Source organism: Crassostrea angulata, chromosome 9, assembly GCF_025612915.1.
Source record: "Crassostrea angulata isolate pt1a10 chromosome 9, ASM2561291v2, whole genome shotgun sequence".
Lineage (NCBI taxonomy): Eukaryota > Metazoa > Mollusca > Bivalvia > Ostreida > Ostreidae > Magallana > Magallana angulata.
Window position 1 is genome coordinate 28,075,784 of NC_069119.1, and position 18,475 is coordinate 28,094,258.

Consider the following 18,475-nt stretch of genomic DNA (forward strand, 5'->3'; position numbering starts at 1 on the left):
GTGTCTTATGTAAGGTTATGACAGTCGGTCAGATAGTTCTGTCATTGGTGAAACATAAAAAAAAACAGCCAGGGAATCAATTTATTTGCGTATTTTGTTCTTTAAAGCAATATATATATGAGCTGCATTTTCATCCTTATTTTTTTTTTTTTAAATTTATTTCCTACTGAAATGACAAAAATATAGTGGTTTTTTAATTTCTGTTAGCCATATTTTTTGTGGGAAAGACTTTTAAGAAGCCTTGATTGAAGCAAACTTGAATTATTGTCTTCCTTTACAAAAACGGATCTTTTACACAAATCGTTTACAATGCAGAATGAATATCCGTAGCAATAGATATATTTTTCGAACGTTCTTTAACCAGACAAAATGGATAATGTAGATTTTTTTTTACATTCTAGAAAATGGCTATCGTTTGTATAATGAGATATTTATGAACATAAACTATTTAAAGCAATGTCAGGTGGATTGCTTAAAACTGTATTTCCTGCAGAAACTGCTACATATACTAGTATTATTACAATTTTGTACATAACTTTTATGATCAATAAAATTAAAATTATTTACTTTATCTGCTAAAGAATATAAAACAATATATATCCCTAAGAAGAAAGCTGTTCATTGTTTTGAACTAAAGTCATTGTTTCTTGTTTCTTTTCATGAGTATCAATTTTCTCAATTCACCAAAGAGAGGGCATACTTCTAGCTTCTAGAAGCTAAAAACAAAGATCGTGCCGTAAAGCATACGATTTTTATTGATGCATGCGTAAACATCAGTACAAACGGCGGAATTTTCTCTCACGAAAAGATGACGTGACAAATTATCTTTGGAAGTCTATTTAAGGCTTTTATTGAAGCGAAGCTATAATTTTGTCCTGTACGAAAATTTTACATGTTGCTTACAAAATATACTTTAGGTGCGTTTTGCAATTTAAGTATCAGCACGTACGTATGGTCTTGTTAAATTTTTCAGACAAAAGACCAAATATTGAGTATAAAATGTGTTTGTTTCTTTGTACATTATCCCTTTTAACAAATTTTAGCACTTGTTCCAGTTATTGGATTTACCCCATAGTATGATACTACTAACTGTACATTGGGTTATTTTCGCCCCTTGATATTTTCGCCCCTCTACATTTGCAGACTGTTTGTACACGTCTTGAATACGCTCTTGAATTAGAGACATTGGAATTCAACCAGTCATAGATTCGCATGCTGAATATTTGACTGTATACAGTTATACAATTAAGGCAACTTTATTCGAATTCCGAAAAGTGCTTCTTCCATAAATTGTCATCGTTGTTTTTAGCTGAAAAGCAACAGACAAGCGTTTTGTATCATTCTTCTCTTCGATGATAATTGGCAATATACAAGTCCCACAAATTCTCAGCTAACAATTAATATATAGTTTTCAGTATCTGGTCAAAAACTGAAATGCGTAAAGCTTAGATTATTTTAATCGACTTTAGTCAAGTTATAAATTCCGCAGGTAAAATTAAAAGATATCTTACCCGACTCGACCCTTGTGGAAAGTGAAATTATCAAGTTTATTAAAAGTTATCCAAAAAGCCATTATAGTGTCTATATCACTGTTAAAGGGTGGACAAAATTAAGTGTCGTTGAATTAAAATATTTCACAAACTTCCTCAGTGCAAGAAGGCTAAATGGACAAAGACACGATTTTAAATCAAAATTTTATTTTCTATCTTTGATGTATAAAATGGTTTGCTTGCGAATTTTAAATGATATACCAAAATTTGACTATAATAGAAGTCAAGTTATAAGGGACATACAGAGGTTTTGTTTTCAAACAAAGCTCAAGTCGTATAATTTATTTGTTTACAAATAATGTACAGTATGGAATTACCATTTTTTTTTTTACAAAATGACTTATGGCAAAGAAGGTTAACCGATTCATGTTTTCATAAATAATATTATCAACAGAAGAAAGCAACATTTGATTGAAACTTATAACAATAAAACACATATGCAAACTATAACAAGACTCGAACTTTGTTGAAAACACAAATAATTTCAAACTGTGTATTTTGCCTGTAACTTTTAAATATTTGACTTTCAAATTTTGAAAAGCATTAAAAATACCCAAATTAACCATTCTAAACATTTAAAATGGGGGAATAGAATTTAAAATTTCGAGCTCAAATCGTGGCTTAGCCCTTTAATATCATAATGGTACATTTACATATATAGGTCGGTGCACCAGGTACTGCTTTATTTAAGGCAAAACGAAGGTCAAACTTCAGTAAATAAAAACCAAGTACAGGTGGTGCGTATGTGTAATTAGCTATGTAGGTCGTCTGCGTGCGTTGGCCAAAAAAAAACTAGATCGAAGATCTCACCTTAATAGGGGGAAATATCTAAGATACTATTTACCATTTTAGAATGTCGACTACTTAATGTTTCTCGTCCTTTTGTAAGAGTGGCCATTTCTAAACTAAATTAATTACTCTCTTTAACAAACGGTCTATTTCAAAAAAAGATAAAGGAAAATGCTCTGATTTCAGTTTGTTAAGTATTTAGCCTTCTGAAAGAAAAAATAATACTTTATGGCTTATAAATCATGTAGATTTGATAGCTATTTTCTTTTCAACCAACCCGCCTCCTTATAGTTGCTGCTTTGGGAGGCATCAGTTCTCCGCAGTCTCAAGTTTAATTGTTTTTCTCACTGAGTCACCTATGTTTGTCTTCACTCATGTTAATTTCCGAGATGATAAGTATTTAAACGTGCGTTTCTGTCAGTAATACTCGACAAACACAATACCATGAAATTAGTGTGTGTGTGTGCGTGTGTGTGTGTGTGTGTGTGTGTGTGTGTGTGTGTGTGTGTGTGTATATATATATATATATATATATATATATATATATATATATATATATATATATATATATATATATATATATATATATATATATATTGTAAACAAACGCCAGTCTTTTTATGAAAAGAAGATTGTCAAGTATTTAATGTGGTATGGGACACTTCCATGTTATTTATCGAAAAAAAAACCCAATTAAATCAAATGTAATTCAATAAATAATTTCTATACGGTACCTGTAACCTAACAGCGTATAACGCAGTGGGTAAGAGTCGTCACTCAGAATCTGTAAGTGATGAGTACAAGTGAATACCGCTCGGCATTTTCAAAGTTTAATCTTTTCAAAAAATTAATTAAAACGTATTTTTTGGTGTTTCAATAAAGTTGCCTTGTTCAATGGAGTAGCTTGTACTGAGCTTTGCAAGGACAGTTTGACCGAGAAAAAGAATAAACATGTTTAAAATATAAAGAGAACTAAGAATCCATAAGCATATAATGTACCGGTATATGGTTTTGTTGGTAACTGTTATGACTTTAGCCTATTTTAGTGGGGAAAGATATACTTACCAATTAGAATCCCTCTGGTAACATCGGCGAGCAATCTGAATACAGTTATTGGTCGTGTAATCAAATGGCTTTTGAGGTTCGTTTTGCATACACATGCATCTGTCCAGGGGCTCCATCCTGTGTTTTTTTAATCTATTTGTAAACGACGTCTTACATCTTCAAAATTGCGGCGTTTTAAAAAAATAAATTCAATGTCTTCGGGATATAAAGGCATCCACTATGCATTTATATTTATAAACCGTGGCAACTACATGTACGTCTATCGATATCGGTTCCATAATTACATGTATTCTGTATCAGTTCTTGCGTATTTAGTAAAATTTTGAGCTGAAATGAATATCTACATAGTATATTTGTTGCCAAATACTTAACAATAATTATTATTCGTTATCAAATTTCTCACTATGTTAAACATCACTTTATTGGGACATCCATTTAAATTGACACGAAGGTATAACAGAATTCACATTCGTTGAGAAGAAATCCGACTTCAACAATTTGCGCCAACAGAATCACAGTAAAGTGAGTCGTGCTTAAGCGTAGGAGGGGATGCTCCTTTACAGTGACTATTGGATTTATTTTTTACTTTCTCACAAGAGTATTCACTTGTACTTTTTCAAAACGTTGCATACATGTAAGCTTGATTGTTTGTCAATTAGAGACTCTCACTGAAGGCACGATGCAATATTTTTCTCAGTTCAACTCTATGTAATTGGTTTTAAAGAATTGTAAACACGAACTAAAATCATCTTAATTATCAATTATTAGTTACTAATTGATATGCCATTTATGCAGACATAAGTAATTATTCTGTCATCTTTCAGTTACAGAGTTTCATCCTGTGTGACTGCCTCAAAATTGTGAATCATAAGGTTTTTTTTCGGCATGCTTTATTTATTGATTCCATTTTAAATCAAAATATTTCTTTGTATCTTATGCTCCTTATATTTTAAAAAAAGAAAAAAATAAATCATTGATAAAAATTACAATGTAGCCTCTGGACATTTACATGACTTTCAAACTTAGAATGAATTCTCTAGATTTCGCAGTTCTGTGTATAAAAATTGTCAACCGTATTTCATCAAAACTCAGCTGACAACGAAACAATCGTCTGAGTTATGGATTCTGTGTCTTCGAAATCCAGACGTATACTTCATTTTCTGATTAATCTTCTTAGTACGCCCTCGCCAATTTAAGGCAAGTTCTGCTCAAATGGCAACGTAAATCATTTCTTTTCATGAAACTTTCAGTTTTCACCTACACGTGGTTAAAATAAGTCTGGTGTGAATTCATAAAATGAACAGACGATCTTATCATTGCCTTTTGCCAATCCCTTTCTATATAGTACATGTAATTAACTTTATATGCATCATGACTTGTGATTCAAATAAAAATGTTATAAGAACATGTATATCATAGTTATACATCCTAAATTGCAGTTATTATTTCTTTATTCTAAAAATAAACATCTGCCCACTAAAGTAAGATACACAATCCATTAAAAAATATAATGATAAAACATACTTTAAACGTACTTATATATCATCGCTATTCCTCAAAGGGAAATATATCATATTCAAACAGATCACTTTCTACGAAATGTATCGACTCTCGCCTAGAAAATTTGTTATCAGAATATGCGTATGAAGGAAACCTGCTAATTTCATTATTTTTTAACAAAGAAACAATATTTCACATATGAAGAAAGCATAAGGTCTACAGTGCACTCTGAGTTAAATACAGTGCAGTCAGAAATATGAAGGTATTGAAAATGTTATTCAAACTGTGATATCAAAACATCTGTAAAACCGTTTTAAGAGGAGCTTGGATTGGGGGAGTTGTGTCAAACAGCTATGTGACGTAGGCCTGTCTATTTCATTGCTTGGCGCTCAAACATGGCTCTTTGAAATCAACACAATTTGGCTGCCGGTAGAGCTAAGACTACAATCTGTGTAAATTTCACTCGAAACCAGTGTCATTTTTGACGAAAAAAAAGATAGTTACATCCTACAGAACGTCCAAGGTTTTGTTAAAATGGTTCTAATGGCTTTCGTAGAGTGTTGCTTCAAATTAAAACAAGATGATTCAAAAGTTGGAGAAATATTTACCAGTCTACTAAAAACAAAATGAATAATAACATCACAATAAATATAAGATCCATCTTTTTTTCTTAATTTTGTCGATGAAAAGAGCAATAAAAGGCAGGGTAAATTACTGTTATTCTGTAGTTTTATTGTCAAAAAGTAGTTGTTTATGTCAATGGTTGTTGATTTTTTATTGTAATGGACTGGATCTCTAATAAAACCTCGAAATTGGAGCAAAAAAACTCTTTGCTTTATTGAATTTACCTGCGGGTATGTCACAATAATGTGAAAATTATGAACAGGATTGTTTCGAGGGAATACTTAACATTGGGCATTAATTTTGATTCGTGTCTTGATTTTTTGAGCAGAATAATACATAAAAATCAAAAGAAGAAATGTAACATCAATAATCAAAAGTGTACGATTTCATTCTTAGCTGCTTCTTCACATCATGCTTTAAATTACACACTTGACATTTTTTTTTTAAAAGAATGACTATTACACAATATTTTGTGAACCTTAAAAAAAAAAACTTTCTCATCAATTCACACAAGATTCAGTCCAACCAAATATGCCAATCACAATGCTGATCTTGAGGATTTAGCTGCAAGCAAAATACATGATAGTGTATATCAGGTTTTATTTCTGTTTTCAAGAGCATTTGATGCGGTTAATAGATATTAGTCACTATTCATGCATTCAGTTGACGTTATATTTGAAAAACCAATTCATTCAATTTTAGCACTCATTTTTCAGAAGGATTTTGTAGGTCAAAATATATCATTTTTATGTTTAAAAATGTCAATGTCAGAACTCTGGATTTTTAATAGTATTACATTAACAACAGTTCTTCTTAGCTTTTAACAGAGTGATAATTATGTTTTGTTACGCACGTATTAATTAACACCATGATGTGTGTCCCTTAATATATACGTTTCGTTTGAAAGTCACGAAATCAAATGAATATATTTCTACTTGAATTATCTAAAAATGTAAACAGCCAATACCAAAAAAAAATCGATTTTATTACCATATCACTATTACAATAATTATAAGCAACCATTTGAACCTTGAACATGTTTATTGTCTTATTCATTATTAACAATTTTTTTCGCTAAATAAAATGTACTTTAGTTTACAAACGTGTCAAATAATAGTTACTAAATAAATTAGTAAAATAGGCAGTAACCCCGCCATAAAACAAAAAGCGTAGGATATGTATATTATAATCTTGGTACAAATAGACTTCATACAGACAATGGACTTGGTAGCGCATTGTGATTTTAACTTCAAGGTCAAGGTTACTTAATATACAACTCAAAGACACGGTTAGCTCAACCATAACAAATATCTTATTTCATCAGACACAAATTCAAAAAAAATATTACAGAGAGAGAGAGAGAGAAAGAGAGAGAGAGAGAGAGAGAGAGAGAGAGAGAGAAAGAAAGATCACGTTGCAAATGATGAAATAAGTAATAATTACTGGAATTCTGAGATAAGATGAAAAGTTACATAAAAAAATCAAATATCATTTAATTTTAGTACATTCGTGAGAAAGTACAATAAATAAATTTCAATAAATGCATGATACATACAAAAATTCAACATTATAGCATTATACATGATATTATTAAATCATGGGAAATATCTCAATGCGTTCGGGAGAAAAAACGCACAAACAATAGAAGAAAATACATTCTATATGTTTTCTATACATTACTCAATCTCCAAAGTACATTATGAAATCAGTCGTCCAAAGCGAGTCAACATGTCGCTACATCGGTACACTGTCATTCCAAGAATCTGGATAATAGCAGAAATGCCAAGAAGAGTAAGGACTATCACACCATACACAAGTTTATCCGTAAAGAATTTGGTCAAAAATGCATAAAATCCAGTCAAAACCGCGACCCAGAGCATATTGACCGTTAGGTATCCTGCAAGAGCTCTGTTGCGGAGAGATCGCAGTCCCTTGGTCCTCTGCTCTGGGGTGAGGCCAGTTTTGACCCCCGCCCCTATACTGTCCGTTACTAGACTCTGCCAAAATAAGGTCTCGTCCTCGCTGACTTCCTGTAGGTCGATGGCCGAGGAACTTAAACTTTCGTACGAATTGCTACGATCTGTATTTGCAAAAAAATGCATTATATGTCATTTTATAACATCTGCTTTCCTGCTTGCTCTTAAATGTTTAAGCATAAGAAATTCTAGAAATATTTTATCGTTTATGTTAAGAAGACATAAAAGAGAGTACTAGTTTCCTTTAATTTTTTTTCTCTCTCAAGAATAATTATAACATTGTGAATCTTGTACATTAATATTATATTTATTTTAATGTATATAAACAGTACGTACGTTTCAAACTCATGCTCTTCTTTCGTTTCTTGAATTTGGGTAATCGTAAAATTCTTGGGACTGATGCCTTTTGCTGAATTGTGAAATTATTGTATAAAAACACACTAAAATTCGAAATCAACTTACTCTTCTATATAAAAGTATTATGTATTAATAATACATTACTAGTACAACACACTTTGGAAATTTTTGCTTTTAAAATACTTATTGACTTACTTATTGTCATTTTTTGATTGGTCGTGTTAACATTTATAAAATTCTTACGTCATCTCTTGTTCCCCAAGTTTGATCAACAATGTTGCAAACTGCATACAGCGGAAGTAGAATATTCAGCAATGGAAGGTAAAAAAGGTATACGATTCCTGCCAAGATCAGGTGTATGTCAAAAGGATGCAATAACAGCGAGTAGAGGTACAGGAAAACCACTCCAAGAAGCACCAAGTTTGCAATGTGAGAAGTGACAAAACCGAGACCAATGTCTGCAAATAAAGGATGTAAAATGAGGTTTGACGAAAGCCTCATAGAAATACACAAAATTTTATTTAGTTAGGTATTTTTTTTATCAAAAGTGCATACTTGGGAATAAAACGTACATGTATAATTATTTGATTTCATCAAAGCTTATCGATTACTATTATCATACTTTAGAAGAAAGCAAGAATTCGTTTCATAAAGTCACGTAACATCATTTCAATTTAAATTTTAACTCTTTGTCAAATCAAAAATTCGTTTGAATTTTTGTCGAGATAATTTATTTAACTAGTACTCATGCCTTAGTAATTCAAGCCTTAGGGTAAACAAATCTATTCTATAACTATGACAGATCGATTAATTTGATCTGTCTTTTACAGTTTCTATTTGTAAAATTGAATAAATTCTAACTCTTTTACCTTTGATAAGCATCTGGATAAGGAATACACTCGTTGCAACAAACACATATGTAGTCAGAAGACCCATAACTATAATCAAAAGTTTGCTGACGATCAATTTCTTGAAGGTATTCCATGAGCTGATTTGCACAATGCAGTAGACCAGGCAAATCAAGGACAGAAAAGCGGCATTCACTAGAAGTGGACAATCGGTTACCAGTTCGAACCCAAGGGCCAGCATAAGCACTGTAGACCCAGGGTAGAGGATTGTGACGACAAAAAGTTGTAGCAAATACAGCGTGTAGACGAGGGTGAAGGCCGTGTTGTTTTTCATCAATGGTACTGTAAATGCAAAGACAAAAAATACAACTATGAACAAGAATTCTATTTAGCTCTTATCATTCTGGTTTCACTAATATCCGTGGGCAACAATTTTTCGAGGGTTTAGTGAAAAAGGTGAGAAAATACGTGAACAGTGGTGTTTTTTAAACAATGTCTAATGGAAAACTGCGCTTCAAAGAACATTTAAATTCGTGGATCAACTCAACAACGTACTGTAAATTTCTAATTAAACGCGAGAAATTAATATCCGCGTAAAATCGCGAGAAGCATCCTTTGCGGATTTTAAAATCTCCCCATTATTTTCTGAGAGTTGAAAACTATAAGAAATAAGGAGAAAAGTTCAACATGAGCGATTTTATATTATCGCGATTTGGTACAAACCAGCGGGATCGCGGAATTAAGTATTCGCGTAATATAAGGAATTTACAGTAATTGATGAAAATTGGTAGTAAACAGATATTGATGAAACCACCACAATTTTCTTTTTAATTTTGATGCAAGATATTGATTTATATTGCTACTTTGTTTAAACCGATTGTGAAAGACACTTGCTTTTCATTCAACATCAAATTAATATGCATCATGTTAACTCTACGTGGTGTTTTAGTAATTAGTATATTACACTTTTTGTCAAATTTAACAAATATACAATACCCGGGTATGTAACTACTACAATTTTTTTTACATATCATTTTTGTACTAGTACTAACTTTGTGTACTAGTTGTGTGATAAACATCCCACACCTGACTGTAGATATAATGAGGGTAACAAAGCATGACAATTGGTCTATATTCTAAGACAATGTCTCTTGAAGTTTTATAAACATATTGACTTCTGCTAGTCGTTCAAGACATATATCTAATGACTTTGCATACTGCTAACAATTAATACACCAAGTACCTATAATGCAGTGACACTCATAGATACATGTATATCGTTTAGCAAATATGTAAGTTAACAATCCTTTGAATAATTTCTTCCTGCATTTCTTATAAAAACATGATCCGTGGTGGACTACAGTGGCTGCTTACTTACTTACTACAGAAAAATCAATGTAACATTTATCAAAACTACAGGAACAGCTGAATATCTTGATAAATATTAGTTGAACTGTAAACGACCAAAAGTATAATTTAGCTCTTGGGAATTGTGGCCTTGCATGAATTGAATATTCTGGTCGAATACGTACTAAACGATCCCAACACCCATGACCCATATTTTTTTTTTATGTTAATTCGTTTTTTACAATTCGTTCTGGCTCCAGATGTTTTGCAGACAATAAAGAGAGCTGGATTGTCATGGTCATGTTTAGACTACTATATCTCCTTAAAAAATTAAGCTCTTTACAACGTTATAGGGAAACAGTCAAATTTTAACTTTTTCTTTATTGAATAATAGTTTATACAAGTAGCAACACAAATCATTTTTATAAACATCAGATGGTTAAAGTATTGACAACCCAGCCTCCTTAAAAATGTTTGTTTTAGAATTCAGGTGTGCACGCACAAGAAACTTACGTAAATTCAAGGCGACTACAGCTGCGTTGGCGAAATCTGACAGCAACCACCGTCTCCTTTGTTTCATAAACTCTTCAGTTTCTTCTGGACAAAATGTCGTATTGTTTCCATGGTAAGAGTATCTCAAGCTCCATCCAGCTTTCATCATTAAAGTACACATCCATCGATCTTCCCCTAAAAAAAACGAACAAGACTTAGTGACTTTAGTGAAAATGTAACTAATTGTAACGGAGGCTAGGTCATCAACAAATTACACATCACGTCTTAAAAGTTGAAATATTCTTTTAAGCTATAAACAATTATATAAAGTGAAGAAGAGTCTACGTAATTTAGCTTTACACATTCAAAAAGAAAAGTTAAGGATGCTAGCTGGTTAACAAAATACCAATCAAACTTATCAATCATTTATCAGATATGAAATGACATAATTACGCTATAATAAGCTAGAATAATAACAAACAGTGAATAAGAAACTCATATACATGTATTTTAGCTTTGAATAATCTTTTGAATTAATCCATAAAGTAACCTCATTCAAACTGGTACAGTCAAATCATTTTTATTCAATTAAATTATTTTTACAAAATTAAACAATATTATGAAATCTCCGCGACAAGTGTGGTTAAAGATTTTCAAAAGACGCAGTATATTTTATATTAATCTTTTAAATTAATACAAATATTTGTTCAGGGTTAACAGGCAATAATGAAAACACCTCAGCAAGTAATGATTTTGAAGTGCTGAGAATTTGCTACATACAAACTTTATTTTTTCGCCCAACTTGGCTGTTAGGATGTAAAAGAGCAATGGAATTTCGAAAATATGATTAAATTTGTGTTGTATGATTTTATTGTCATTGTTCTATTTCTAAAATAGCATTATTATACTATAATATTACCGTTATCTTTTGTGAATACATCTGACATTGATTCTGTTGGCATGGAAAATGTGTCGATGACGTCATCAATAGCTTCAAACCGGTATAAACTAAAACATCCCGGACAACACATCACAGAGCCAATGATGTTTTGTGCGCTTTTTATCATCCAGAAATCTACAAATTGTATGTTATGTGATTAAACATTTTATATTAAAAATTCCTGACAATTGCCTTTTGAAGTGATATCAGATTGGACAATGGAACATTTATTTGCGATAACAGTTTACTCTTGTAAGTGGTGAGTCTGTTTGCATTTGGTTTGCAACTATCAATTTTCGCAAAGGACCTGCGTGTATGTTTATATAGCAAAACATATTCGATATTACTTGAATTTTGATTAGTAGTGACAAGTTCCTTTCTAAATTGGCCCAGTCGTACACAAAGGGGTTTTTTTCACAGTGAGTAATGGCAGTATTATATGCACAAGTCTCTGGTCATAATAGTAGATATATAAAGGAGAAAAATAAAACAGATATGCCATATTTGCTTACCTTTGGCATAGTCAAACATTTGGAGCCACACGACCGGATGTCTGTGAATTCCAATAGGAAATGTTCTTCCACATACACCTCCAATGGTCTGATCTTTTTCAATAGTATTCAATAGATTAAGGACACTTTGATCATCAAACGCCATATCTGCATCAGTGGCTAAAATAAAATCCTGATAGTTTTCATTTTCTTGGATTTCCGTTTTCCTCTGCTGTAGCTCATTTCTTTTATATTTGTGATATTCGAATTCTATATCATTGAAGGACGAAGACCTAAATTTCGGTCGAGAGAAATCATACGGTAATTCTTCTTTTTGTAACTCTGGATCAAAGGAATATTGAGTGACAGGGAGATTTTGTAGCGAAATGAAACTGTGATCGAAAGACGATCTTCTGTTCTTGGTCGTCAAATGCAGTCTTGGAACCCGAAGTGTTACTTCCTGCTTTTGCTCGTTGGAAACATCATATTCATTAGTGTCCGATGGTGACTTATGCGTCTCTTTACTTTTGCTGCCGTTTTCTTCTAGTTGTGTGACAGTTGTAAGATCGCTAAAAGAAGAGGTTTTGCTAGAGGTGTCAAATGTAACAATAGGTATATTAGCATCGCTTGCGTTGTTTGTCTCATTTTCTGACTGCAGCGAATTTGGTTCGACATCAACTCTTACATCGAATAAATCTATAGGCTCGTTGTATACAGAATTAACGTGACTAGTTGTTTTATGAAAAAGACGTTGAATTTTCCCCCTGTATTGTAGAATATACCTCATATACATAACTTGACTCCATCGTTTTTTGGCTTTGACGAGACTAGAATCTTTAAGATGTAAAAACAGGGGCATTTCCCCCGGGACATTCCAAGAGAATTTAATTCCATATGGCGTATAAATCATAATTCCGTATTGTTCTTCCATCTTAAAGATTTCCTCAATAAGTGTTAGTAACTGAATTCCAAAATTCTTCACTTCTTTTCCACTTGCGCCATTGTCAAGAAAAATGTGCGACTCAAAGTAGATGTTTCGCTTCTTTGTAACTTTTGACGCAGAAATATTTTTGAGGCTGCGTAACAGTCGCCTCATTTCAGTCGCTGATTCTTGGTACATTGTGGTACAAACAAAAACCCTACTGAGGACACTCTTGCTCTTTTCGGAACGCGTTGATTTGCTCAAAATCTTTCTCACAAGATTCTGACAAATAAAAACATTATCATAAGATGCCAAGAAACATTCTTTGAAGGAATCATGGCCTTCTTGAATGTCGTCAAATATGGAAAAATAGAACAAAAGCACAGACACGCAAGTGGAGGAGTACAGTATGATATGGTATACTGAAAATGAAACAGGAAAGCTTGCAATGTTCCTAAATAACCCGAGATCGTTCCCAAGATGGACGTACAAAACAAAGATGAAAACTGTAAGCGTTGTGCAAATACATGTTATCGATGATAGCATTGCCGTGCGAGTACTCAACATTGGTATATAGGATTCGGTTTGAACTAAAAGTACGCAAATACACAGGATACCAACATTGACAACAGTGATATCAATTGTGATATCTGCAAAGGGAAAGGTCTTTTGATTGTCATTACTATGCATAAAAGCGATCCATACCGTCAAAATTAAGATTACTATTCGCACAAAACGATACAAGATTCCGGTATTTTGAGCTTCCTTGGTATTGGCTCCAGCAATACTGATTTGCAAGGGTGTAAATCGTGCCAATTTTATGACTAATAAAGATAGTCCGAAGAAAATTGCATTTCCGATGGCCATAACATCACCTAGAATAAGTGAGGCTGAAATTGATATCGTCAGAAGTAGCTGGGCAATAGGGAGAATGCATTGTCGTCCATTACAACCACGGGAAGTGCCTTTTTTGTTTTCCTAAAAAATGAAGAAAATGTAAATTTAATCAAAGAAAACTATGATAAATCATCCGAAAATTCATCCAAAAATGATGGCGCTGTTGGTTCATAATTATCTATTGGCGCTGTACGATTGTTATAATAATTTTCCCCCCAAATTTTAAGTTTTAAGCCTGATTTAGTTATCTTGTTCTATTTCACAGTAAACGTAGTTTGAAATGTAATTAATTTGCCAAAAAAAACTTTCGTATTAACTATACGCATACTTAAATATCTCTAGATATTAACTGGTTAAGTACTATTATAATTATAGTATATACTTACATTAAACAACCGAGCAGCTGGTGAGATTCCAACACAGAGAATCCCGGCCAGTAAAAATGGAGGTAACTTTGGAAAAACAACCGTTGATAAGAAACTCAGAGCCATGGCGTCAATGATTGATATCACTACACCCTGTTAACAAGGAAAAAAATGTTGTTAATGGATTGTTAATCATTTAATGGTCAAATCTTAGCAGATGACAACATATACCCAAGTTCAGATTTTGTATCATTTTATCATGTCTATCGTAAGCAATATATATAACACTGTGCCAGATAATATGCCAGTGGTATTTTTGCAACCGCTTAAGCTGCAGTTTCGGAAAAATTCATACATACAATATGACAGACCATTGTCTAGAAAGGTATATAAACACTTTTGTTTTTAGTGTATTTCACCAGACAGGTGAGATATTTACCTTTTAAAAATCAATATTCCATAGGAAAATTATAATTCCTAAAGGAGAAATGATTCTTCTATTAAATTTCACATTTCGAATATTGTTTTTCCTATGTGAAAAGTTATTTTTGAAAGGTAAATATCGCACCTGACAGGTGAGCTACGATGATAACAAAGGTGGTTGTAAACTCTTTAGGCAATGATCTATCATGTGGAATATTTAAAATTTTCAATATATATGCAGCTTAAACGGGTGTAAAAATGCCACCTTAACACTGGCATAATTATCCGGCACAGTGTTATGTGATAATTTTTTTTTTTTGATTTTTATATATGAATAAAACCGGCCTGCTTCTTGAGTTTAACTCTGATATAAAAAAAAATTCTTACGTTTATCAGGGTTCTAGTTTCCGGCCACTCTTTGTACCTTTTAAGTGCAATGATATTTGACATCCAAACATCATACACCAACATCATCAGTTCAGGAAAAAGCAACAAAATCAAAATGTTTGCGAACCTAAACAGAATAACATTTTTTTTAGAATCATCTTATGATTTTTGAATGATGACTTATATTTACTTGGTTGTTTTTTCTTGTGTTTTGTATTGATATGAATTTTGATTTATGCAAGACGTTTACATACATTTGTATAAAGCATTGTAAAAATGTATTTATTTACCATAAAGAACTGTATTAATGAGTCATAAATATAAAATTATAATAAGCATTAGTTCATTAGATAGTTTTGTATAATTTTTCGAATAAAATATACCACGTAATTTTATTTTAATTTACAGTGTTGTGCACGCACATATTTATGTTGCAATTTTTAAAAAATAAACATGAAGGTGGTAATATCAAGACAAATTAAAGAGTTGCGGAGAAATGCACATATAAGCATAACTGTTCCTACAATCATGAGCGGATCTAGAGAGGGAGTCAGGGGGATCCAGCCCCCCCCCCCCCCTCCCCTCCCTCTTTAAAATTCAAATTTCTTTTAAATACATTATAAAATTACCAGAATATGCTTCGAACCCCCTTGCAATCTCAAAAAACCGTCGGACCCCCCCCCCCCCCCCATTTTTGACAGATGTACAATTTACAGATGCATTGTTCCTTGACTTACCAGACTTTGGGATCTGTTGATTGCTTTGAACTGAATATTTCTGTGAGCAGAACTTGTGCTGTCGACATGAAGGCAAATTGCAACAGTAGATAGATTAAAAGAGCCAACGTCTGTAAATGCAAGAAAAGAAAACGTACGGAATTTGCAAAATTTTTTCGTAGTTTTAGTAAATCACTAAATTTGGAAATAGATGAATCGAGTAAAAAAAAATATATAGTTTGTAAAAATATTTTGGATATATATGTTATACAAAATACAAACAAGTCGGGAATATTTAACTATTTTTAGAGTCGTTAAGAGACCTGTTTATAATAGTACGTTTTGACCCTTTTTTAAATGCTAAAAAATTGAAAAAGTTGACTGTTTTATGCGTTTTTTCATGAGAAACACAAGTTATCGCGGAAAAACTTTGCAAACAATTTTTCATACGATAATTTTCAATTGGGAAAATCTAACAACTATTATCGGCAGTTGGAGAGCACCGGTTAAGGCTCCCGATCTCGCGGAATATTGTTATAAGTTTGCAAAGTTTTAATTAATTATATAAAACGGATACCGACCGACTTACACATTGTTCGTGGATCACAATATACTCCCACTAAAAACATATATGAAATACATGTACATGAAAATTTAAAAAAAAAAAAAAGATCGTTTACCTTTTGTATAGAAGCCATGTCGCTCTTTTGTCTTGCCTATTTTCTAATATACTTCTACTAGACAAAATGGTCTTGCCTTCATCGCTGTAAACGCATCAGTAAAAATGAGTATCATGCATCTCCTGACGTCACGAAGGGTGTATGTATATATTGGCTCTAAACATACACCAATGGAAGAGGTAAGCACTGTTAAAATGTTCCCCCAAAACGTCACATTGCCTAGTATATACAGTGTCTGTTCTATATAAATCCGCTTATCGCAAAACATGACCCCTGTCACACACCCGCACCGAAAACGGTGACGGCTAATTCTCCGGAATAAACATGTATACATGGAATCGTAAACGTACGTAAAGAAGCAAATAACTTGGAATATGTCCTCCCTCAATTCCACCATCTTCATATAAACAAGCCCCATTAGAAGACATTTTCGAAGAGAGGGCAATGCAATTCTGAAATAACACGTCGTATTTGCTTACCCTCTTTTTGGAAACGTGTTTTTTCCCCCTTTTTTTCTATAAGAAACGACAATTTTTGGTCGTAAATTCTTGAGAGGATAAAAACGAATTTTGTTCAGAAGCAAACATACAGACACAGTATAATGCATAGAAATGTATATGTGTGTATGCATACGTTTGTAACAATGTATCTATATCGATCTCGCCGCGAATTGTTGTTTCAGATGATAAGTTATCCCCGTAATTGGTATATTTCTTGGAAATGGACATCAACTGGAAGACAAACGAATTAAAATTGCCCATGATCGATACAACACATTGCATTATCAAATAATGGTAGGTTAATTAATCGCATATTAATGTATATTCAAAACCACAATCCTTATGTATCTCAATAAATCATAAACCCTTATTCTAAACGTTTCACGATCAAAATCTCAGAATGATAATGCCTAACGGCTGAAAGAGACGAAAGGTAATTCAACGTCATAAAATAGATGTTTGGTTTTTCTTTCCATTCTCTTTTGGGGTTTCTTTTTTCTTTAACGGAAACATAATCGGTTAGCCAGTTTAAGAATTATACTTATTGTCAGCTTTGAGCGTCAAAACGATTTTGAAAGTATTACACCTGTTCGATCTTTAATAACAAAAAATTGAAATTAGAAACAAAAAACACGAAAAAGTTATTATAATTTTCATTAAACAAAATCGTCAGATCGACAGGCGACCCGGTCTACCGAGCCATCCTAATCTAGGCTTAATGACTAAAGTGTTTGCTTTCTCCTTTCTATAGATCCCCTCAGAAAACAAACTGTACGCTAATTACGGATGTCTGTACCCTGTCTAATGGTCGCATCAAATGAACACCCCGCCATTACTCTTTAACTCCCACTTCCGTTGTTTCGATAAACATGACCAACATCAAATACCGCTCAGAGGAATTTCGGATTACCCTGCACAGCGTAATTGTCCGACTCAAAAGCTTTAGATAAACGGCGTTCGTTTTAATTTTTTTTTTTACCTTGTGATTGTTGCGGGGCGGTATATCAACGTTAAAACATGCACGAGACGAAACAATGGAGATGTTTACGTAATTTGTGCATCCTGACTGAAATATATCTGAGGAAGAACATTGTGGGAAATGGCACCAGCAGAAGAACTAAATGGTCACATAATCTTGTTTTTAAACTGCATAAGTGACAAGTTTGGGGCCCTGATGAAGAATTAATGTCAGAGCGTGCAGAGATGTGACGGATCTTGGCTGTGTACTTATCTGGATTAATGGTGTTAATGAGCGCATTAACATCCGATGCTCTCTACATGCGACGTCAATAATGTCAATCTGTTATATATATATTTTTTATATGGACCATTTATTGATTTTACCAATCATTTATTCTGTTTTACATCTGTAAATATATGTATATATACGCACACCTGGTACATATGTATATTCAGAATTTGTTGTGAAATCCCTTTGTACTTTTAAAGAAGTTTTTTTTTTAATCATGAAAATTGTTGATGGTATAAAAAAAACTCTAGGAAATTTAGACTCTACTCCAATCTTCATAAAAACAAGAAAATGTAAAATGTAAAATACCGACGTCGCCCCATTAGACACTTGATATCATTATATGAAGCGGGACAG

The 18,475-nt window shown here is 32.6% G+C and overlaps 1 protein-coding gene across 1 annotated transcript; it reads right to left on the reverse strand.

The window, feature by feature from the left end:
• Positions 1-6,506: 6,506 nt before the first annotated feature.
• On the reverse strand, positions 6,507-16,467 carry LOC128162464 (uncharacterized). The gene is made up of 11 exons (XM_052825678.1): positions 16,370-16,467; positions 15,711-15,820; positions 14,974-15,100; positions 14,185-14,316; positions 12,001-13,879; positions 11,468-11,623; positions 10,570-10,743; positions 8,731-9,051; positions 8,105-8,319; positions 7,841-7,913; positions 6,507-7,608 (listed from the first exon to the last, which is right to left on the reverse strand). Exons 1-11 carry the CDS (start codon positions 16,385-16,387, stop codon positions 7,226-7,228), a joined length of 3,588 nt encoding a protein of 1,195 aa, XP_052681638.1. The 5' UTR covers positions 16,388-16,467; the 3' UTR covers positions 6,507-7,225.
• Positions 16,468-18,475: the final 2,008 nt, after the last annotated feature.

Coding starts and splice junctions, on each gene's coding strand:
- LOC128162464 (XM_052825678.1), bottom strand. Junction 10,744..11,467: donor TGTATTCACAAAAGATAACG/GTAATATTATAG, acceptor CGTTTTTTTTAG/GGGAAGATCGATGGATGTGT. Junction 7,609..7,840: donor GAAGAGCATGAGTTTGAAAC/GTACGTACTGTT, acceptor TTGCAAATACAG/ATCGTAGCAATTCGTACGAA.